General features: G+C 38.5%; 1 protein-coding gene across 2 annotated transcripts; it reads right to left on the bottom strand.

Moving 5' to 3' along the window:
• Window positions 1-5,289: 5,289 nt before the first annotated feature.
• On the bottom strand, window positions 5,290-24,076 carry LOC134585540 (allantoinase, mitochondrial-like). Of its 2 annotated transcripts, none has more exons than XM_063440970.1 (12): window positions 23,834-24,076; window positions 22,407-22,570; window positions 21,635-21,786; window positions 19,738-19,852; window positions 17,333-17,479; window positions 15,946-15,991; window positions 15,433-15,526; window positions 14,236-14,422; window positions 11,423-11,561; window positions 9,680-9,852; window positions 8,700-8,732; window positions 5,290-5,604 (listed from the first exon to the last, which is right to left on the bottom strand). In XM_063440970.1, exons 2-12 carry the CDS (start codon window positions 22,560-22,562, stop codon window positions 5,443-5,445), a joined length of 1,404 nt encoding a protein of 467 aa, XP_063297040.1. In that variant the 5' UTR covers window positions 22,563-22,570; window positions 23,834-24,076; the 3' UTR covers window positions 5,290-5,442. The 2 variants fall into 2 exon arrangements, with proteins under 2 accessions (XP_063297040.1, XP_063297041.1); XM_063440971.1 differs by lacking the exon at window positions 23,834-24,076 and adding an exon at window positions 23,375-23,446.
• Window positions 24,077-24,753: the final 677 nt, after the last annotated feature.

Below are 24,753 nucleotides of genomic sequence, written 5' to 3'. Positions count from 1 at the left end.
GTGACGTTTCAAGAGCAAGCAATTAAGACGATGTTCCGCTGGTACACAACTCCGGTAAAACTGTATCAAATGAAACAAAGCACTACGGACGTCTGTTGGAGGGGATGTGGACAAAAAGGGACATATATTCATATGTGGTGGGAATGTCCACTGATAGCAAGCTTTTGGCTACAAGTTAAGGGTCTCCTTGCCCAGGTACTGCACAGGGCTCCCCCCCTGGACCCATGGGTATACCTACTCAGTAGAACGATAGATGGGTGGACCAGACATGAACAAAAACTCATACATAATATAACTCTAGCGGCTAGGAGGGCAGTGGCAGCGGAATGGCTTAAGACGGCCCCCCCACCGATTTCAAGTGTCATCAATAGAATCAGGGAAGTACACCTGATGGAAGATCTGACAGCAAGAGTCAGGGGTACCCATACCCGATTCCTGAAAACTTGGGCTCCTTGGGAGGATAGCCCTTTAGGTTAAACCGTCTGGTGGTCCTGGAGACCGCAGGACAGGCAACTAAAAAGGATAACGCCCTTGGTGCCCCCCCTCCCCTCCCCCCTCTTTTCCTCTCGACTCTTTCTTCACCCTCACTATCTATGTGTACACCTGTATACAGGTAAAGGTAGCCTCCTAGTGGGGACTGTGAGCGGCACACCCAGCACACAAATTAAGGCACAGGAGGGCCTGATGACGCTCTTATACGATGCAGCCCGAGATAAACGGGCATTGGCCGCCCAGAGACGACCCGGCAGCTAAGGTACTCACTCTTATAGGGGACACGTCCTCATCCCACAAACAGGTCACACAGGTTGCCATGGATGGAGGGTTCTGCATTTTTCTTAATTTCTATACACCCTTTTAGTTATTCCCAAAAATAAAAACTGACAGCCTATGGCTCACTATGTCGGTGGACAGCTATGCGCTTTAACTATACAGAACAGGGAACAAGGTGGAGGCATTCCATTAGGCAGCCCCCGCCCATACATGCTTTGATAGAATGGGTGAACCCTGTGTATTATGTATGCAGCCAATGTCGTGAAGTGCATAGTGCTCCTGTGATGTTTCTGTTATGACTGTCATAATAAATAAAGAATTCAAAAAAAAAAAAAAAAAAAATAATTAAACTAACGCTGCATGTTAGTGTTAATACTGTGTTCTTGAAAACTAAATAAAAACCCATGTAATGACACCATTACTAGTAAACATTACACACAGCCTGCACTCTGATCGGGTTTCGCCCCCTCTCACACCCATCTGCACTCCCCCTGTTTACGTCTGCACTGCTATTTGTAACTCTTTAACCGAATACGGAACAACACAGCTAAACGTACGTTAAGTTCATTGTAAATGTATAGATAATGTTTCATGCTACGTTGAAGAATGTTGAACAGGGAAAGGGGCACTGCAGGCTGGAGCCAACATTTCATCATACAAATAATGTATTAAGACCTGTGTATTTAGAATTTAAAAAATAAAAATTCAAAAGTAAAAAAATAAATAAAAAAAAGATCCTCACCTCTGAGTTTCCTGGATTTGCAAAACCCCAACATTGATATGAAAAAGTGTTGCATGTTACAGTAAAAGACGTTTGCCATCCCACAGTGAGTGAGTACCAGGATAAACGGTTGCCAAATACACCATCCTCTCCCCTCTAAAATTAGAGAGTATTGAGTACTCACTGATCCAGCTTCTTTTTGCTTTTGTTTTTCGGTTGGGCAGAATAAGAACCAAATCTAGCTATATATATGAATATGGTACATTTGGAATCTATACGTTTGCTCTGGATACAATTGGTTTGCAGTTTCTTGCACTAAGCAGCCTAAAAAGCAGCTGATACTTGATAGCCTTCCTATATTTCCAAAGGGGCGGCAAGTCACATTCCCTAAACTCCTGACGGCCATACCTTATCAACAGCTTCATTCATGGTTTGTTTGTTTTTTGTTTTTTTATGAATAGTGCTATTAATATCTATGGATGTGACTCCAGAAAGACTTCCATATATTTACGCTTTCTATGCTGTTTGAAAATGGTTTAACCCTAGAAGGTAAGACTTGAGGCACCAGAACTACGTCATTGAGATAAAGTGGTTATGGTGCCCAAGTGGTCATTTAAGCTAATACCCCAATGACACTGACACTGAGATACTAACTATAGTTAGAATATTAATCCAATATTAAACTCACATGAGCAATCATTAGGCTAAGCCCTGCCTAAACATATTAAAATTGGATGTCCTTCAATCCAATTGTACAATTTTAAATAAGATTATTGAAAGATGATTTTTAAAAAAGAATATTTAAATAAAAGTTACATTTTATTATTTTTCATATTTAACCACAGTATATTCTAATCTTTAAATTTACTTAAAGCTAAACCCCATGATCTGGTGGTGGACCCTCGTATGTTCAGACTCTGTTTGCTCTTTATAAATATTGGTATATATTTATCAGATGTTGACTACATCCTGCTGGGGAGGTCTGCATTGCCTTGGAGATAATAACATGTCATTGTGAGTTTATACTCTCAGTGACAAAGTTGTCATAAATCAGTACACTTGTTAAATGCATGCTTTACCTCCCAAAAAACACTTTAACTTGAGATTTATGCCCGGCTCTCATATTATAATAATAATAACAAAGTATTTAACCAGGAAAGGTAAATTCAGATTACTCTGGTTTTCAAGAACATCCTGGGGATGTTACCTTAGCCCAACATCCAGCGGTTGTTACTACTACCCAATTTAATGGTACTCATTTTATCTACATCGGAAGGATGAAGGGCTGAGTCAACCCTGCTGGGATTATGAACCTGTGACCCAAGGTTGAACAGGTTCTACTGATGATGCATTAGCCCACTGAGCTATCTCACCGGCCTTGTTTGTGTTTCAAATCATATGTTTGTGATTGGAGACTCTAAAGGTGGGCTATTATTGGAACATTATTACTCTGTGCAATATTGCACCAGAAAGAAAGAAATACTCACATACATCATTACAGGGGGACGAGGGGGTGCAATTGCCCCCTTCCCCTAGATTATGCCTTGCCCCCTATACTCCTATCCCCCTTGCACCCAATATATGTCTTATTCCCATGCACCCACTACAACCCATATCCCCAAAGCACACACTAAAGCCCCTATGACCCCCTGCCCCTATCAACCCCAATTCTCGCTGCACACATTGAAGCCCCATATCCCCTCCGCACCCACTAAAGCCTACTACAGCCCTTACCCCACTGCTCCAACTACATCCCCTATCCCTCTGTATCCACTAAAGGCTCTATCCCACCTGCACCCACTTAAGCCCCTATCCCAGCTGCAAACACTGCAACCCCTATTAACCGCTGCACCCACTAAAGTCTCTATCTCCCTGCACCTACCACAGCCTCTATACCCCCTAGCACCCCTACTACTATGATTTATTGGTGGAAATTATGAGTACCCCCACCATTTGACTGTCGTATCTTTTGTGCTCCTCCTAAATCTTGTTCCTAGGGTTGCCACTGAAAATAATATACACATTTCAGTGCAAGCAGTAAAAAACAGACAAATTGTGTTCATGTCAAGGGGAAACTTTATTTGAGCATAATAAAGTAATACAACAGTGCAAAACTATAACAGAAGGAATTTTAAGAGAGTAATCATCGGTGATTGTTAAAACGCAAACAACCTATGTGTTTCACCTCGTTTTTAGAACGCTACTCTATTTGTGGCTGTAGCTGCTCTGCTAGGAAGTCTTATAGTTCTCAAAGGAATAACAGGGATCATGAGCATTTATTCTTAAAGGGAACAGAGATATATCTGGCTCCAATGGGAGCATTTAACATACAATGGACACCTTTTAAGAGAGCTCCACATTCATCTAAAATGTCTTGTCAAATGTTAATATATGTTATGTGGATAGATTGAATTTCACCTCTCTTGTGCTATGGGCATTTGGAATAGGCATCTAAACCTATCCTTGTATCCTGATAAACGTACCTGTCATAATATAATTTACAAAAGGTTTAAAACATACAGGCTGAGCAACAAATCAAGAGGTGAGCTGTCAGCTCGAAATAATTACATTTCAATGGAAAGCGATAGGTATGGCAATTTAAGCACAGTGTTTATGTTAATAATAATATTCACATTCAAACTCATCTGCTTTGAGATTATTGTATCATTCTTTTGCTTTATAGTGGAGTATTTCCCTGACGCGTTTTACTGCTCTTGTAAAAGTTTCCAGGCTGTGCTTCAAGAGGCTGCTTGAAGTGTAACCGTAATCATTAACAAGTAAAACAGACATGCTGCCATCAGGTATGAACTGAACAGAAGATTCTCACTCATTTATACAGAAAATCATTGCATTGTGGACAAATTCTACAAAGATGACAAGCTGTGTCATCCACAGTTACATTAATGTTTACACAAACACACACCAACAGCATACGTTTGTAAAAAAGAAAAGCCTTAGTAGAATCTTGAGAAATCTGGCATGAGAACCTTAAATTGGTGTAAAAGGCCCGAGACCTCATGTCACAGCCCATTTTTCTGTATATTTAAATAAAAAAAGAGAATATGCTCAGGATGCACACAGTGTATGAATGGTTTCACGGCGTATTTATAAGGACTCTACGGACTTCAACGAAATGAAGTTGTCATAGTGCCACGAGGTTACCTTTTGGGATTAAACTGTACAAAAACGTTTTAACCCCAAAGTCTCCACTCCAGCACTGGGTTGCTTTACCCCCTTCAACATCCACTTGCTGAAAAGTTTAAAAATGGAAGCCTAGGACCTCCGCGGACAGGGGCGCCGCTGAGGAGTCAGCTGATGCTCTTAGCCAGTCAGAGGCTGTTTATTCACAACAGTTTGAAAAATGTATGTATTTTTCCCCAAGCCATTTTTTATGAATGGGGAACAACAGATTGTCTGAGGCAGTTTTAGGTTTCTATTTGTTTAAAAGCTTCAAAACAATAGATGTAGGAGGGAGCAGAGTGATCCATAGTACAGACTGCAAGAATGAGCACTTTGCATTTACAAACCAATATATCATTGGAAATAGGATCTCTTTGACAGCTAAGAAATTACTTATCTTCTTTACACCAATTTTAATTATGAGTAACAGGACGTGGAAACACAGTAAATTCATTGTTTTTCTGTAAATTGCAATCCCATCTTATTATAGAATGCACATAGACTTGCCGATGAATATCATTTTTAACTGAGACAATATAAAACAGAAGTAGAGCATAGAATTATTGTTCAACTGCAACGTCCAAGAAACTTTTCCAATGTCGAACAGTTGGCTGGGGTATTTGTGTAAATTTATTGAAGTAATCAGAAATGGTCTCTAATTGGGTGGTTACCATTGAAAGAAGACACTTCAAGTAAGATTTATTCTTTTTTTTTAAATACTTGTGGTAATTATTAGTAGGGTGCAATCTATAGATTTAAAAATAGAAGGCTCAGTAATACGGTGCACTAGGCTCCGGTGGACTTATTGTGCGGAGAAGGACAGGTTTTCCACAAGCTCGTGGGTAGTGCCTCCCTTTGTGATATACGAGAATTCCTCGAACAAGAGTTGCAACAATGTCTCCCCATAGCCTGAATCCCAGGTAGGGGGTAAGCTGTAAAAAGTAAATAAATAATTACTTGTCAGAGTTACATAGCATGAAATAATGCGTTGGGGGGGGGGGGGGGGGGGGGCGGCGGTTACTGGAATGTAAGTATTGCTAAGATACACATAAACTAACTGCAATCTGATACAAGGGAATTACAATTTACTGTATTATTTGATAGGGACACATGTTAATATGTAGAATAACAGGTTCACAAATAAAAGAAAACAGCATTGATCGAGAGGCCTGTGTAACCCTGCTCTTAGTGTAGTAGATAATTCGAAGGGGTTATAATTTGTTAAAATTTTGTTTCAGACATTTTTGTTAGTTTTAAGAGATACATCACATGTAACCAGGTAGATCAGTTTTACAATATCTCACTAAGGCCTGGATTTCATTATTTTGGGTAAGTTTGCCGCATGATCACAATCTGTTAGAGAAACATTTCAAATTAATTATATACAGTAGTCACCATTAAAGTCTATGAGAATTATTGAAGATAAATAATTTGAAAAACTTTTTTTCCAACGAATTGTGATTATTTAAAAAGGTTATCCAAAATAATAAAATCGGTGCCATAGTCAGCAAGTACAAGAGGTTAGACCAGGCTACCCCAAATCCGGCCCTCCAGATGTTGCTGAACTACAACTCCCATGATTCTCAGTCTATCCATTTCATTCATAGAACCATGGGAGTTGTAGTTCAGCAACATCTGGAGGGCAGGAGTTTGGAGAAGCCTGGGTTAGACAATATAACCTTACAAACAACCTTTCTTCGCTAGTTTCAGTAAAGTGCCATGCGTTGTGAGTTCTCCCAAATTCAAGAATATCTCAAGGTTTCCCTACAACAGAATAACATCAAGATATGCTCTTCTGACATGATATTAATAACCTGGTCATACAGAAAAGTCTGTGATTATAGCAAGTCTGGGCTGTGGCTCAAAAAAGGTTTGTCATAGGTACCAGCTGGTGTTGTACGTTTAACTTTTTTTTCAGTTGCAGGTCTAAAGAATTTGTAATTGGGTGCCAAGTTTAAAAAAACAAACAAACAAAAAACAGGTGAGTTTTTCTCAGTGGGTACAAGTTTACAGCCAATTTATGTAGAATACACGGTGTGATTTAACTTAAAAAGTATAAGTAATGGGGGCCTCAGTTTGTATTCAGTGCTGTTGCAAAAAAAAAAAAAAATGATTTTCATGCAGCTACCAAAATTATCATCTGCACTTTAGAAGAGCACGTTTTGGTCTCATCAGTACAGCTCAGTATTGCTAGATCTGGGATTGATAGCATATATATTTTGAGATTGTAAATAACAAATGTTTTAACTGCTTCCCAGTAACTGTGAATGTGCTAGCAAGACCAAAAGCAGTGTTCCTGGCCTGCCTCATCTCAGGGGCATTTCAAGCAGAACGTGGAGCCAATCATTTTTTATAAAAAAAAAAAAAAAAAAAAATTATGTCAGACTTCATTTAAAGTGCTATTGAAAACTTATATATGGTAAGGCAAGTGTAAACTATGTTTTGCTAAAAGATATCTTTCTGTCCCACCAGATGAACCAAAACATCATCTATTGGCTATGTCTGGTGCAAACAATTAATGATTACAACTAAATGTTTCATACGCAACATGACATCACTCTGTATTGTGCAGGAACTAACATGTAAGTGTTACACAATTTAATTGCCCTGCATTACAACTCATTGCAAATAACAGGTTTGGGAGACCAGCCAATCACAATCCACTATTTCTGCAGCCTGGAAATATCTGACACTCTTTTTACACGTAGAAAATGTAACAGACATATCTGTGAAGAGTGTGTTAGGGAACATAATGTCACAATGACCTTTGGTTTCATAGTTAATAATGTACCCAAAAACTTCTCAATGGCATAATGTTCCCATAATGCACCCCTGTGTATCCTCTCAATTCCTTAAAAGAACACTCCAGGCACATGCTGAGCACGAACTGTTATCAGACCAACTGCTCCCAACCTAACTTGCTGCCTGCTGCTGCAGGTTCATAGAGAACACACAGAGCAATTGCAGCAGCAAACAAGTTAGGTTGAGCAGCAGTTGGTCAGACAGCAGTAGAGTCTGACACAATATAGCAGCCAGATAAAAGTGTAATTTAAAAAAAACAAAACATAATTTAAAAAGAATCCCATGAAGTTTCATTAAATGTAATAACATTTAGAAAATGAGAAGTGAAAATTTGATGACAGCTGTCCTTTAAGTACATTTGGTTTTGTCCCCGTATTCATCCTCCGTCTTGTCCATATTAAAACATCTTTTCTTTTGCTAAAAAAGTTTTGAGTTTTTTTGAAATGTAGCAGGCTACCAAGTGTCCGGATTCCGATTTCAGGGTCCTGTCCCGCCAATCTTGATGTGGTTCCCTGATATCCCAGCAATCACAGAGTGAGTGCATTATTAGGGCACAATAACCATGCAGTGATGCAGTGAGAGCGTCAGCATTTTGCCAATTTGGGGCATTGTCCGTTTTCTTACTGTAATCCCACCCGCCCACTGCGCTCCCTTTCCGACTGCATACTTCCCAAAGTTGGGAGTATGGTGTAACTCTATCCTAAAGCCTATTAGCCACAACCTCTCTGGGTACTTACTCAACTCAGCCAAAAAGAGACCAACCAATCACTGCACTCTTATTATCTGTTGCCTTTCCAGTTAGCACTAGTTTGATATAGTATAGTGTATAGATGAGACGATTGGCTGTGGCCTGGAGTCAAGTTAGCAAATCAGCTTGTGCTATTTATTCATTGCCTGAGCTACATCATATACCATCCAGGAAGACATCTTGTGAAAAGGGGAGAGGTGACTATGAGAGTGTTGTTATGTTGCAGAAATTGTAATATATATATATATGTATTTGTCATAGCACAATTGAAAAGATTTGAACAGGGTAAAATACATAGAATGTAACTAAGGTGGAACACTACCAAACACACTCAAGTTGTAATGGCGCTCAGTGTTCCATTATTGAATAGGAGAACATTTAATTTTTGGAAATGCTTCTCAAGCCTTTGACTATACATGCCATTATACATAGCTCCCAATGTTTCACTTGGTAATGACTTGATGTGCGAGAATATACCTTATTCTTGTGGTGAAGCCTTGATTCCTGCACCTGTAGACAAATAAAATACATCTGGTATTAGATTTTATAGTTAAGGGTTCTTTGTGTAGACGGGGTGGCAAGGCCTGGGCATGTCTGACAGTTCGCTGTCAGCTGGAGCATCTCTTTTTGCGTCCCATATTGAATAGCAGTCAAAAGGTAATATGGCGGAGAGAATGGTAAAAAAAAATGTTAATGGAAGACAACACCTGGAGCTCATCAAAAGTTCAACTGTCCATCATATGTACACTTTTATTTTGTGTGCTAACAATTTTTATTTAAAATATAAAAAAAAATAACCAAATGTTATCCCATTGTACATGACAGCATTTATTTTTCGCAACTATATCTTTCAGCCTAAGTTACGTTACACGTTAGATGAGTAACAGACTAGAGAATAATGTTTCAAAAAATGCACTTTTTCCCCATAAAGAATGTTTAATTGTGGCCATAGGAATGAAGTGATTTGTAGCACTAAAACATTAATATTTAGTGGGGAAATTCCTAAAAATAAACTATGCTGCACCAACAGCAAATGTCTACAAACATAGGTCTCAATTTATTATTTTTGGATCAGCGTTTCAATTGATTTAATATTTCTAGATAAACCTTTAAAAATATATTTTTCGATATAATAAAATATCAAAAAAATTATATAAAAAAATATATCAATACATAAAAATATTCAAACATATTTCAAAATATTAAATGTGGAAGTGTAATAAAAATATTAAATCATTTGAGAAGCGTATTAAAAAAATATTAAGATGCATGGGGCGTAAGGAAAGAAAAACTAAAAGATAAAAAAATTACAGATAAGTGTGCACGTGTTAGCAACATCTAAACAATAACAGCTTGTTACCAGCATCTCTTTATACCCCATATGAGTACATATTCCCTTTCATGCAAGTAACACATGGATACTTAATAAAGACTCCTCAGGCTTTCACTTTCCTTACCTGATATTCTTTGTCCGGATCCCAGATAACAAAGTCCGCGTCATATCCAATTTTAATAGACCCCTTACAATTGTCCAAGCTGCACAGTTTGGCTGGATTACTGCTCAACAACTGCGACACATCGGACACAGTGAATCCTCGGCCTCTTGCGGAGCTCCAGAAAAGAGACAGCCCTGCAGGAATAGAAGAAGATGCTGCACTGCTTTCACGAAGTTCATCATTAAAAGGGTTTTATTCACAAAAAGTGAAATTTTGTAAAGTGAAAGGAATTTTGAAATTCTGACCCAACATTTTGGCTTGGATACCAGTGACAGCTATTTTGCTTCACGGTTCACTGCTTAAAGAACAAGAAAATGATTTATAGACAAATGTAATTAATTAAAAACATTTGTTTAAAATGGCCATATAGATGAACGGACACAATAGGGACACTGTATGCATCTTAATGAAGTTGTCATAGTGCCTGCAGTCCTGTCCCCCTCTCCTATCCCGCCAAAGCACTCTAGTTACGTAATTAGAGGGCTTAGAAGCGCAGGCTCAAGGCATGCCTCCAAGTCCTCTGGGTATGAGAACTAGGAATCGTATTTTCTGGTTCTCATTCCATAACATACATCACGTGCACATGTGCAGTGACGTCGCAGTCGACCATTATTGTATTAAAGCACAAGAAGTATAGTGAGTCTCCTAGTTGTCACCAACACTTCGGTTTACTCCAAAAAAACTTGATAGAAGCCTGTACATGGCTCTGTTTATTAGTGCTGATGCATAGTTTATTTGCCCTAATCTACCTGCTTACTTCTTAACGGCCAACTAGCACCTAGAGGATATTCGCCCGAAATTGTTACCATGTTAAACGCTACACAATATTTGACAGGGTCAAAGAGCCTCTGCGCAGGCCACAACCTGTGGACCCGTTCATGCAAATATAACCAGGCCTCTGCGCAAGCACTGACCCGCTTTTCGAACACTACGTTAGCAATGTACTATGTTAGGAATCAATTAACCGAATGTAACAACTAAGAGAATAGGACGCAAAGCAACGAACTGTGAACAAAAATTTTACGCTGAATAGCCCTCTGCGCAGGCAACCAAATGTTTACACTGTTTTAAACCGATGCTTGGTGTTTTACAAATCAGTTTGATACATGAATTTATATTGTGAACACAATAAAAATATTCAAAACAAAAAAACGTGATAAATACAAAAGGCAAAAAAAATGGTGTGGTGTGCTACAATTACATGTGTGAGAATCACCAGTGAGATAGTATACATACACTGGTTATCGGTCTCCCAAAATATATTGGTAGTACTCCAGTTAGGAAATGATATTCCAGCTTTTAATCACTTAAAAACGAAAACATAAAACAAAACATAGTGTAGAACTGTTAGATACAATGATAAAAGATAAGGTGATTAATGCACTCACAAGTGGTCCGCCACTAACAGTGGCCAGAAATTACTATATAAAATAATATCAAATATTAAACCATTTAAAGGTATAACATCCAAAAATATTAAATCAAGGTCAATGATTATAATTATAAATTTTCTTTTGCAACATTTAACTTCGAGAGCTCCACATCTTCTTTGATCCTGCATTGGGTTTCACTCTAAAGAAGAGATCTATCACCGGTTAATAGCGTTGGTGAAAAAGCTGCATTTAGATCAAGTTTGGGTTTCTGCCACTTATTTGAAAATAAGTTGTGAAAACAAATAATTATTGATAATAGAATCTTACTCACCGAGCTGTAAAGAGGATATTCCCCCCCAAGCATCCATAAAATCTCCATCCTGCAGGAGTTTAAGATCTGGAGTGCAGGGTGAATGATCAGACACAACCATGTCTATGTCTCCCTGTTGAAGAGCCCTCCACAGTGCCTCCTAGTGGACAGACAGGCAGATACATTGTATCATTCACATGCCAATAATTTCCTTGTAGATACATGGGAACACTGGTATAATCTACAGATAGTTTAGGATTGCCAGTTATGAAAAAAATACATATATCTGGAAATGATCTGAAATGAGCTATCCCAGTATTAGAGATACTGCCATCAAACTAGAAAAAAAATCCAATTAATAAATTACTGTATTAAATAATAATGTTATTATAGTGAAATGCCAAACACGAAAAAATGTAAAAAGAAAAGGTGAACTATATGCACATGCAAAACCAATCCTTCCTAAAACGTTAAATACCATTGCTGTTCCTAAATACTATCTCCAGGAATAACTTCTAGAAGATAATGGCTAACAAGAAATGTACTATCAGGAAGAAACCTTAGCATCCGAGCCAAAAAACTCTGATACACAGAAGTAATATATTCATTTAAGCAACTTGATACATCTAATGAGACAGGAAACACATATATCATGTAGATGTTTCCTATACTCAATGACACTATGTATCTAGTCTTATAGTTCAAATTAATAGAGTATAATGATATCTCATATACCAGGCATGAGCTAGTATGTATCACAGGAGATCCGTCGAAAACATATGCTTCAATAAAAAAAATAGAAGATACACAGACAATACTGGAAATGTTAATTCATTTCTCGTTAGCCATTTATTTGTAGAAATTTTTAGAAAAACGCACACGTAGGATTTTGATAATGCTCACACTGGCACAAACACTATCCTATCCGATTTATGTAATCTATTATTTAGATAACGCATTAAAATATAGGGAACATTGGGAGAGATGGGAGAACTGGAGACGGAAGCACCCGCCATAACAGCTAACTGCCACATTCCTCCTGTGACACAGGGTAACTGGGAGGGAGACAACATGGGAGGCCAAGTATAGAGATAGAGGATACTCGACTAGGAACAGCGAGGTCAATAAAAATCTAAAAATGCACCACATAGACTTGCTCATAGGAGAAGAATAAGGTATTGTTGGAAATATATGTAACTATGTAACGGCTTGGTGTGACGGCTAGATGGAACTGCTTGATCGATGCTTACCTTTCCCCCTTGCCCCCCTCTTTTCTTCTATATCCCTTCCCCATCACCCAGTCCTCATTGAACATTATGTTGAAAACAATAAAAATTGTCAAATTAAAAAAAAAAAATATATAGGGAACAAAAATACAATTAAAGAAAACCATCCTTTTAAAAGCCATGTTCATAGTTTTGAATGGATCTGTGCAATGCGGCCACTTAAGCCCCCGGACACACATACAGTATGAGCAGCCGTGTCTCTGTTCCTCTAATAGAAATAAAGTGGTAAAAGGATATGTAGAATCTCCTCTGTAACCAAATTAATATTGGGCTGGCTTACTGCAGGTTCATGTTCACCCGTTTCTCCTTCTTGTAGGTCTGCACTTGTAGGACTCTCCTAATGATTGCTATATGGTATGGCTCTTAAAAAATGTTACATATGCAGTTAAATAGTGGCAAAGACAAAGTGATGAGCATCATGAAGAAGTCGTCCACTAGTCCCTACTGTCACATTACCTTATGTTGCCCAGGCTAATACACAGCCTGGGGAGGTCCTTTCCCACGGTCCCTCTCATCTCACCATTGGTTCCAACGCCGGGCAACGTGGCCCCGCCCCCTTTTATGACATGTGCGCGTGCGCCAACGTCATTATGCTAATGACGTCACTGCCCGCCAAAATGGTCGAATTAGAATGTTTTGGGGGCGTGGTTATCAATTAAAGGCATAGATTATATAAAGAACATGTAGGGTGCTAGTCATTGCCCTGTTGTGGTTTCTGTTTTCAGTTCCCAAGAGTGCTTTATATTCTGTGTCTATTTTAGTAATTTGATCTTGGCTTTCTCCTGACTATTCTCAGTTCTGTTCTCCCTGACTCGGCTACTGGTTTTTCGCTTCCCTGATTTCTGGCTTTCCTGACTCGGCTTGTCCCTGAACATTCTAATTCTAACAACGTAGACATTTGTTTGCAGGGCACTAGGGACTGGTAAATGTTGTCTAATCTATTATCATATATTCACTCTGCCTGTTGGGTCACTAGATATCGTGACACTTACTAGCCAGTGTGCACCGGGTACTATGATCAAAACGTAAACATAACAGGTCCACAAAGACAGCACAGCATCAGAAAAGGGGAAGAAGACTGGAGAAGGGGGTAACCAGTATAAGGAAGACAAGAAATACGGGAGTATAGGAATATATATTCAGAGATGGGAGAACTGAAAAGCAGATTTTACATAAATTCAATGATCTATGTGCAATGCCACTTGCAATATTTAATTACCACTCCCCTAACTAGAACAAAACTATAACTACTAAATATATAAACATATTCAATCAGGAAATAATGTCAAACATTGACACAGATGACTCTACCAAGAATATAATGGACTTGAAAAAGAATTGTACATTTGGTATCAAATTCCTCATAACTGGAATATCCCATAAAATCCAATCTCAAGAAAGCTGTGAAAATAATTGGATATATGTGGTCTATGGAAATATCTAGAACACAATTAATAAAACTGAAAAGCAGTAAAATCCCATTTAATAAATTGTATTTAACTTAGCCCAGTTACATCACACACCCACAATGTCCGAAATGTAATTTACCTTGTTGTTATGATCCCTTATGGGGGGGCAGCACTTGTAATATGTGGCCCCTGGAGGAATGTACTCAGCAGTTAGAGATAGATAATGGTGGGTAGTCTCCACTGTGATCGGTGCTCCGGCCATTTTTGCTTTTCTGATAATCGGAAGCGATTTCGCTGAGGATAGGTGCACAATATGGCAGCGTACTCTGTGGATACAAGGACAGGATGGTCACTGTATACAGATATGGTATCTAAGAATACACTACATGTACATAAAAACACTTCATCAATTCATATTTAAAATCTCGGATTATAAGGTTGCTTAATAAGCTTGAAAAAAGATTGGTCAATCAAACTCAATCTTTAACACATCTCTGATTCTGCTGTTGCTCCTAAAGCAGGGGGAAAAGTCCACTGTCAAGCCATTTACAAATCTGCCACAAAATGAGAAAAAATGGCAGTCACACTATAGCACTAAGAATACAAACATGTATTCCTAACGCTATTGTGTTACCCTACCTATTTAGGTGTCTCCCTGTGAGGGTAAAAGTTTTACTTACTATAAAACTCGCGGTTTGTTGGTGTCGCTGGAGCCCCGATCTCCTCTCATTATCAGTCTTGATGATCTCAGCCAATCCAATACTTTCCCATAGTTTCACATAGGAAAACATTAAGAGGCTAGTATCCAAGTGTGTCAAAACACTGCAGTGAACCAATCAAAGGCTCTCTTCTACGCTATATGTTTTTACTTTTTCTCTACAACAGCTGAAATCTTCTTCCTTCATGTCTAACAGAGTTGGCTAATTTATTTTCTATAAATCTGTTTACTTTTGTAACAGATATTTGATCATGCATTGAACCTTGAATCAGATCAACCATTATAGAGTGTTGCTATTCACGTGTGGATGGTCCTTATTATAGCCATGGGTGCCAGCAGATGTTTAGCAGTAATCTTGTAGGAAACATCTCATGCTTTGAAATAATTACGAGTAATATTAGTATTCTTCCCAGGCATACAAGTGGCACTGATAGTTTTAATCTATCCAAATGATCAGTAAAAATATTTTTATTTCATACTTAGTAGCAGTTGATGTATAACTATGGCCTACATTTTAAAGAAAACTGACATGACCATATTCAATAAGCTGTGATCTTCATACGATACAGCATACTGTGTTTATATAAGAGTAACAGCTAGGTGGTACTCGGTACCTACTTGTATTCCAGACAAAGACAGACCACTGCTTCAACTGCAGCAACTTCCATCTGGTCAGGGCGAGAATCGAGGAATGTTTTATAAAGCACATGGTCTGCGAGAAAACATAGAAATGTCACATGTCAGACGTACACTGAATCCCTGTTATTCCTCAATCTAACATCGGCTCTGAATGCATTGCAGCCTGCAACTGCCCTCACTCTCAGCCAAGCTTTATATGAATGATAGGAGTCACACTCATCCAACCCTTTGATTTGACTTAACTACTGTTTCAGATTTAGAAGAATTGCCATATTGTACAATCCTTACCTATTCATACTGTGCACTCTACTAACATTTGATCATTATTAATATCTGGTTCATGGATTATTTGACATCTAACTGGTTGCCAGGATTCCAGGATCACCCTCTTACCATCACAGAAGAATGCGTCACTTGTTTAGACATGTTAATAAATATAATTTGCCATCAGCATTCTACAGTAAAGGGAAAAAGAAAATGTGTTTGCCTCACCTCCGATGACTGTATCTCTCTTGGGGTCATCAAGTTCAGCATGAAACTGATAAAATAAAATAAATTTTTTTTTAACTATTATATATCTGTTATCTTGCTTTTAGTCTTCAAACATGTTTTTTTAAATCCTGACTAAATCAAATAGCCTACATTTTAATGTGTTCATTAGGATCTTAACTTTGCAAGTGTACCTTAAAAAAAAACAAAAAACTAAACGGTTATAGTTATTACCCAATCTATACCTACAGCTAAAGATTAAAAAATTGAAATCTCATAAAAATTGAAATCTAATCTCTTCTCCCTCTTTCTGTGTCCCTTTACTCCATTCAGTGATTTTAGGCAGTTAATTTATACAATTTTACAGTTTCGTTGTTTATTATTTTAATATTCTTTATCATTGCACTACTGTTTCTAATGTAACACTTTTCCTGTGCACGATTTTGAATTAATGCTGGATAGTTTTGTGCTAAATTGTCTGTTGTTTTCCAAGTGCGTCAATTTCTGTGTGTGTGAGTGTTAAATCCTTCCCAAGGCACTACAAAGTATTTGTAACGGTTGATCTTGTTTGAACTCCAGTGTTGCAGATAAAATACATTTTGACATTATTTTATCATCTCAGTCTTTGATAAAGGATCACAATGAGGTTGGTTTACTAAAGAAATGAAAGTGAATTTGAATTGAAATTTCAAGTTTATGACCAGAGTAGCCAAAGTGAAAGCATAGCAGACAGAGAATTTATCCAGTTTGGCTTTTTTAATAGAAACATGTCATGTGACGGCAGATAAGAACCATTTGACCCATCTAGTCTGCCCAATTTTCTAAATACTTTCATTAGTCCCTGGCTTTATCTTATAGTTAGGATAGCCTTATACCTATCCCATGCAGGCTTGAACTCCCTCACTGTGTTAACCTCTACCACTTCAGCTGGAAGGCTGTTCCATGCATCTGCCCTCTCAGTAAAGTAATACTTCCTGATATTATTTTTAAACCTTTGCCTCTCTAAGTTGCAGCAAATATCCTTTGCAGTTTGTTTCTGAATTTGAAATGGGTTGAGCAGAATACCAGTAATGAAAATTTTCCAAGTTTAAGGAGATCAATAATATTTGGGATGGTTAAAACCACCAGTGTCATTTGAGGACATCATGTACCAGGAGTTGGGTTTGAACCCATGTGGACATTTGTCCAACGCCTTAACCACTCGGCCATCCTGGTGCCAAATTTTTGTCCTTACATTTCAAATTCACTGTGAATTCTCCCTTTAGTAAATAAACCGTGAATCAAATCAAACATTATAGAGTGTTGCTATTCACATGTGGACAGTCCTTAGTATATAGCTACTACATTAATGTGCATGCATGGGTTTTGTGAAAATGCCCAGAATACTCACCAGAAGCACACTGTTGGTGCCTTGCAGCTCCGGCATGGCTGTGTGCAGATCCATTAGACTGACATGGGGGAACTCTGGTACCCCACTGGAGATTAGGAAACATTTGAATCCAGCAACACCAGCATGTAGCATAGGTAATATCTCCACCTGGGACAGGAGAGGAAGTCTACATGTGATGCAAGAAAACTGGTACTAAAGAGTTTCTAAACTGGATTCACAAACATACTGTCAGTGGCTATTAATACAGGTACACTCTGGGAAAAGGTCAAAGTTTACGAGATTATTTATCATTTATAAATATAAACGTTTTGTGTAATGAAATTAGTCCCAAGTCAATAAACACTTTTTCAAAGAATTTTCCATTAGTCTAGCCAAACGTAATAAAAAACAATAGACCGATTTAATACATAAAGCCACAGATCTACCTGATCTACCACAAATCAGGAGTGGGCACTTATTACTTAGCCTTACATTGTGTATTAACGGAACACTGTAGGGACTTTAACAATCTCAAGGATTTAAAAATCCTTTAGTTAATTAATTAAAGGTCTTGGAAGCACAGTTTCAAGCCACGGCTCCAAGCCCTATGGGCATGAGAACCTTTCCGGTTCTCATGCGCAATACCATCATGGCTGGCCATAGAGAATCATTGTATTCAATCATTCTCTATGGCAGAATCTTAGGGGCATTGCAGCGGATCCCAATGCTTCTCTATGAGGAGGAGGTGGTTGTGGCAGCACCGATGGAGACTCAGCACAGCACAAGATCTATTCAGTTACAGTTATTTATAAAGCACCGACATATTCTGTAGTGCTGTAAACAATTTAATTCTAACGAAACATAGGTTAAGAGGGGCCTGCCCATTTGAGCTTACAATCTAAAGGGATGAGGGACAAATACAAAAAAAATAATCAGATGAACTGTATGTACTCGAAGGATGGGTGGAGTGTTTGGCAGGATGGAGCACAGTACACTGAAGACGGCAGAGGTAAGTTATAAGAGATGAGTAGTTAAGAGGAGAGCTGGACAGCTTGTCTGAAGAATTTCATTTTAGGCACTGGGAGAGTCAAATCTGCTGTATGAGGGCATTCCGTAAGGGGGGTGGTGGCAACTCTGGAGAAGACCTGCACACAAGAGTCTAGGGTGCGGGTGCAAGAACGGGACAGTAACAGGTCGTTGATGACAATAAGAGACAGTATGGATGGAAGTATGGAAGTGTGAGAGTTGATGGTTGTAAGGTAGATGATTCTGCCAGGGGCATACATTATGGACTGTAGAGGGACAATCTGGGCAGTGTACAAGTCGACAAGCAGAGGGTTACAACAATCAAGGAAGGAAACAGAAATCATGGACAAGTGTCTTAGTTGCATCCTGAGTGAGAAATCTTTTTTTTGGTGAAAGCAACATGATTTGGTGATAGATTTTATGTAAAGGGTTAAAAGTCAGATTTATAGAGCACACCAAAGCAGCGCCCCTGCGGGATGGAGGTTATAATAGGTTAATTGACCTTTAGCGGGGAGAACAAGGAGTTTGGTCTTAGAAAGGTTGAGTTTTAGGAAATGTGAAGTCATCCAGTCAGAAATAGACAGTCAGTGACATGATCCAACAGATGGGAAGGTGCCTACCTAGTTAGCCTATAGACATATAACAAAACAGCATGTTTTTGTACAGATTACTTTTTTTTTTTTTAAAGTAAAAATTAAAATGTTCCTACCTTCCCCCATTTTATTGATTTTCTTGTGATCTGATTTTGTTTTACTTTTTGTTGATGTCCCCTGACCATTTTGCACCCTCTGTTTGTGATAAGATTTATATTTTAGCTGGACACCGCAATCTCTATGATTAATATTTGTAACCTCTTTATTTGTTCCTAACTTCACTTAACTCAGAACAAAATATTATCACAGAATGCATGCTTTTAAATGGAGCCATAACACTGAGTTTAACACTGAGCATAATCACAGCACCATTTTAATGACGCCACACTGATTGAAGCATGGCATCATTAGAGATTACAACCTGCAAACTTTTGTTTTTTATGTAAATAAACACACTATTGTGCTTTTTGCTTACAGCACACAAGACACATATTGTATAGTGTGGTGTTAAGGAATTGCATATGGAGTTCATTATATTCTTCACTGTATTCTTTTACTATAACAATTGTGACAACATCAAAAATACATTATAGAAATACAAAAATCCAAAAATTGAAAGCCCATGACTAACATGTCTATTTAATTTAAAATGTCTTATGTATGGCACTGTTAAAGAATTTAGAATACACAGACCATGATATCTTAAGTAAGTTAACATCTGATTGAAAATGATACTTTGAGAAGTCCAAAATCCTGTAGTTCTAAATAAGACATCACAATAAGTCAAAACATTACAATTTTCCTTACCTGGTTATTCGGAATTATTCCACCCCAAAATGCTACATCCACAAAGCACTGGCCCTCAGCAGCCTTCCGTTTGATGTGAAAATTACTCACAGAAGTGGTGGGTGGGAGACTATTGCTGGGAAAAAAAACATTGGTGATCCCAATCATTTTGTAATATATTTTCTATAATTAAAGGATAACATCCATTTCATAAGTATATTATCTGTAACAACTGTAGTATGATTGACAGAACCTTCAATTTATCCTGTACTATGTTAGACAGACAGACAATAATAATGTGCTTTGTGCATCACTTGCATATCTCACGTAGACTTTGACAAGTCTAGGCACAGTGGAAAATCATGTTTCCATAACTATCACAGAATTCCCAGCTCAACATGCAAATGAGCATAGACAAGCATCGTGTTTCAGACTTAATAGTGCATTTCTGCTGATACCATTAGCAATTGACACTGTTTTTTGTTTTTTTCAAAGATTTATTTTTAACACAAGAAATATGAGCCATATGTCACTTCTCATAGGCAGATCATCAATATGGAACAATTGTGGTACATTACCAGTACCGTGCGTTTAATATGACATATTGATATGACAATGAGCCACGTTGTTGGTGGTGGTGGTACATAGTGGGAACTCATGGCCATAAGACCAGTTGGGTTTGTGCTTGTTTCACGTGGAGCCGTGAAGTTGTGTCTTGTGTATGCAGTTCTATTAAAGCAGTACCAGCTGTGGGAGGCACTGCCTCTGCGTGGTTGCATGTGGGTTCCACGGGAGTGAGGTGGCTACAGGACCGCCTAGTGTTGGTTGCCATATGGGTGTGAGCATTGGCTTGGAGTTCAGAGAGGAAAGGGGAATGGGTGTAGGTCATAGAGTTGGGAGAGTAGTGAATAGAGGAGCGTTTGACAGGGGCCGGTCTCCTGGACTCCAGTCTCCCCTCTCAGGTGTTTGTGCGGAGAGGGGAAGAGAGAGAGAAAGAAAGAAGAAAATCATTTAAAGAAAGAGGAGAAAGGGTAACCAAGTTTTAGGGAGAGGGCATGGTACTTGTTCTAATATTCAGTTTTTTGGTATTACCGGGTAGTGTGGTGAAGTTCTAGGTCGTGTAGTGGGTTTTGGGTGACGCTGGATACCCAAGGATCCCATACTTTATGGAAGGATTTGTAGGAGTCGTGTATTTGTGCTGTATTTGTGCTGTTAGTTTGTCAAGGTTGTACGTTTCTGTAATTTCTGTACGTTTCTGTAGTTTATCTGATCATAATTTGCCACTTGCTCTATGGGCTACCAGGGCCATTCTAGTTGTGAGTTTGTTTTCACTTCTTATGAATTCTTCTGCTGGTTTCGAGAGTAATAGTAATGGACACTGTTTTAAACACAGGTTTTTTAAACAAATGCAAGGGTGATAGAAAAATACCAGTAACCAGAAACCCCTTATGGACTATACAGTTTCAACCTTTTGGGTCTTATCAGCATATTGCTGGTTCTAGTCTGGAAGTTGAAGTCTCTTTGAGAGTGTGGTTTCACCAAAAATCATTTGTCATTTATTTGACATAAATATATATATATATATATATATATAAAACCTGTGAGTGATCCGTTTCTTGCTTGCTGTGTGTTGGACTTGTTGAGCACCTGGGCAAGTTGAGTGCAACGCTCTGGTTAGCTATATATAAAGAAATGTAATTGTGGCATGGACGAGTAATTTAGTAGGAGATTATTAAGGGGAGTTTTCATTTTTGCATTTCAAAATGTAGTACCTCTTGCACACCTCTTATAAAATGCATGCAGAGCCACTGACCAAACCAGCTAACTGGGTATTTGACCATATGTCCTACGGCCAACCCAGGCACGGTGCACCCTGCTCATGTAATTCTCTACTATTGTATTATCCTACTTTACTTACAGTGGCATGTCTACGATTGTTGTTATGCCTCCGGCAGCCGCAGCCCGCGTGGCAGTGTGGAATCCTTCCCAGTCAGTGCGTCCCGGCTCATTGACATGTACATGGGAATCAATGACTCCAGGCATGACCACAAGGTTCCCAACATCCAGGAGCTGCAAGGAACAAATTGAGCTTAAATTTCATAATTGTAAATGTTTTTAATTTCACTAGATATCACGTCAATCACAAGTTAAAACCAGTATGGAGATGCATTTGCTTAGGTGGATAAGAAAGTATTAATCCCAGATTTTAAGAAACTGCTCAGGGTCTAAGGGTTATCCATCTTTTGCCATTAGTCTCTGCTTGTTTACAGACTACCCACTTAGTTAAGAACCAGTTATACGTGACTATGAGCATATTCTACTTTCCCCTGAATACAAATTTTAACCTAATTTGCCCCATGAGCTGGACAACAAAAATCATTATTTTCGGTTGCTAAAAACTACACACATTTAGAGAGCTAGTAATCATATACACTGGGATATTCACTCAGCAGGGAATCGCGGTAAGTTGACAAAAAGCATTGCACAACTCAGTATACACCCCAGATTGTGGCCATGTCTGAATGACTCTTATAAGGATACCTAAAAAATGAAAACTTGGTATATCTGCCCAGTGTGTCAGTCTGACATCCTCAATAACCAGCTTCTGTGAGTCAGACTAATACATGTAAATGTTTTTATTGTCGATATTCATTAAGAATGTTCGTAAGTTGAACGTTTTCTTGCGTTACCTGTGATCCTTTTGCTGGCTGTTGCTTTCCCCAGGGATCAATGCTAATAATCTTGCCATCTCCAATTAGAATATCTGCTGGTGAGACATTTTTTCCAATCAGAACTCTCTTACTTCTAATGATGTTGACCTGTGACCCAAGTCCCACATTCTCCATGATTATTTCTAGAAAGAGGCAAAAATATTGTTTAGTGAATTATACCTATTTTAAGTTATGATCAAATATCCATTGTGTGTATTCTAAGCAGGTGGTCATTAATAAGTCTGGATGTGCATTATTATTTAGGGTGAGGACTGGATGCAATAAACTATCTAATACAGGCATCTAGGCCGAATGAGAGACGACAAAAAGACAGCATTTGATTGGTTGGTTATTCTCCGTTCACTGCTTAAATAAGGGTGTGTATAAATTACCGTGTTTAAAGCAGTATTCTTTATGTTCAATAGCAATCAGGTAGTGCTAGAAAAACTGGCTCTTGGCTTGTGTTTTCTCCTGAAGAATGACCGAATGCCTTCCTATTTAGGACTCCATAGCATTTAACAAAGATTATATCTATGTATTTATTCAAATTCTGTTGCAAAATGCATATGTTTAAAGAAACACTATAGGTAGGCACTACATCCATTTAATTTAATAGAGACCTTATTTTATATTTTAGTATAAATTTGTTTGTATATTCTTTGAAAAGCTTATCCAAAAATATTAAACCATTGGCAGAAGTGATATTGGGTGCAACGGTTAAACATTACGGATTGTTCATAACATAGAGCACATGTAGGAGTGTGTGGTTGCCTGGGATTAACACCTACTGCAAAGCAAAGTGTAAGGAATTCAATTTTAAAGCGGCACTGTCACCATCTGGGAACTTTGCGGAAATCCCAAAATACTCCAAAGGTGACATCGACACTGGTGGTCCAGTGCCCACAGGAGGGGGGAGGGGGGGGGCAGGTAAGGATGAAATTACTTACCTGAACTTGTCCCTTGCGGGCACCGCCATATTGGTCTCACTGCTCCTGTTCACCTCCTGACACTTCAGGGCCAGAACCGATGTCACTGATGGAATCTCACGCATGCGCGGGATCCTCCATAGTCACAGCCAATTGCCTGCAGCTGTCACTGATGGCGGCTGCAGGGATTGACACATAGACTCCACCTTGTGTCACAAAAAGTCAAGCGGTAGGATAAATACAGAGACTTTGTCTCGATAATGCTCTCTGAATTTCAGTGAAATTCCAAAACAGTCATAATGAGTATTTCGCAAAGGTTCTATCATGAAATACTCATTTTCAATATGGAGATGACAGTGCCGCTTTAAGAAAACATTCTGCAGACCTTTTTGAGTACTGGGCACTATAGGAATACAGGAGTATATTGAGGAAATATTATCTGGAATGCACTCCCGAGATTGCTTTCTGCATTACCTTTACCTATTTATGTGTGATAGATATTCCGACCTCCACTTCAATACAGCTGGCACAGTTTGGGTTGCTCCGAGTTCTTTCTTCTGTTGTGACTTTCTCTGTTCTTCCTCGGAGCTCTGTTTCTAATCTCTTTCAATCATTGTCACCATCTCTCTTAGGAGACAAAATGTTTTTTTTATCTCATTAGATATCGATCTCCCTTTGCTCAGTTCTCATCCCCTCCCCATAACTATTACCTTTGCTCCCAAGCCCCTGAGCCTTTCATATATTTACTGTCCAGATTCTTTAACCCTATTAATCGTTATCTTGTCCTTTCCTGCCCAGTCTGCTGAGTGGCTCATTTTTTGAGGTTAATGATTTATGGCTTTGAATAAGTATAGGGGTTATGTTTAAAGAGCAATTATCTGACAAAATGAATGCAATCAGCATAGCTGTGTTCTTGGCTTCTATGGTGATAGCTAAAGTTTTAGTCTTGTTCCCCATAGATGCTCTGTGTACATAATCTTTGAACCCCAACACCCAAACAGTTTGATTTTATATATAGAATGGTAGAAACAGAGGGTCTGACAACCTTACAGGTGTGTTAAATAAGACTGTTTTCTGGTTCTGTAGGATTCTATGAGTACTTTAATATTAACCCCTTAAGGACACATGACATGTGTGATACGTCATGATTCCCTTTTATTCCAGAAGTTTGGTCCTTAAGGGGTTAATCTAACAAAAAGCAAGTTTACCATTATACCCAGAGATTTACAGTTTTGCATGTATATAATGACCTGACTGGGTCAACTTGCCGCTACTGCTTTGAGTCAGTTCCACCCCATAGGGCCTCTGTTAGAATTTAGAACTCATAAGCTTTTTACCAACCTTACCTGTTCCACTCCATCTGCTTCTGTCAAGTGTTCTAGGTTTCCATTATGCTGTTG

This window comes from Pelobates fuscus, chromosome 2, assembly GCF_036172605.1.
Source record: "Pelobates fuscus isolate aPelFus1 chromosome 2, aPelFus1.pri, whole genome shotgun sequence".
NCBI lineage: Eukaryota > Metazoa > Chordata > Amphibia > Anura > Pelobatidae > Pelobates > Pelobates fuscus.
Note: the sequence above shows the minus strand (reverse complement) of the source record. Positions and strands in the feature narration are given on the sequence as shown.

What these genes read in the sequence shown, in the direction of transcription:
- LOC134585540 (XM_063440970.1), bottom strand. Translation starts at nt 22,562, where the DNA reads ATGGAGAATGTGGGACTTGGGTCACAGGTCAACATCATTAGAAGTAAG. An exon ending in GAGAGATACAGTCATCGGAG is followed by an intron (nt 15,527 to 15,945) that starts GTGAGGCAAACA and finishes GTTTTCTCGCAG; the next exon opens with ACCATGTGCTTTATAAAACA. An exon ending in ATCCGGACAAAGAATATCAG is followed by an intron (nt 8,733 to 9,679) that starts GTAAGGAAAGTG and finishes ATTTGTCTACAG; the next exon opens with GTGCAGGAATCAAGGCTTCA.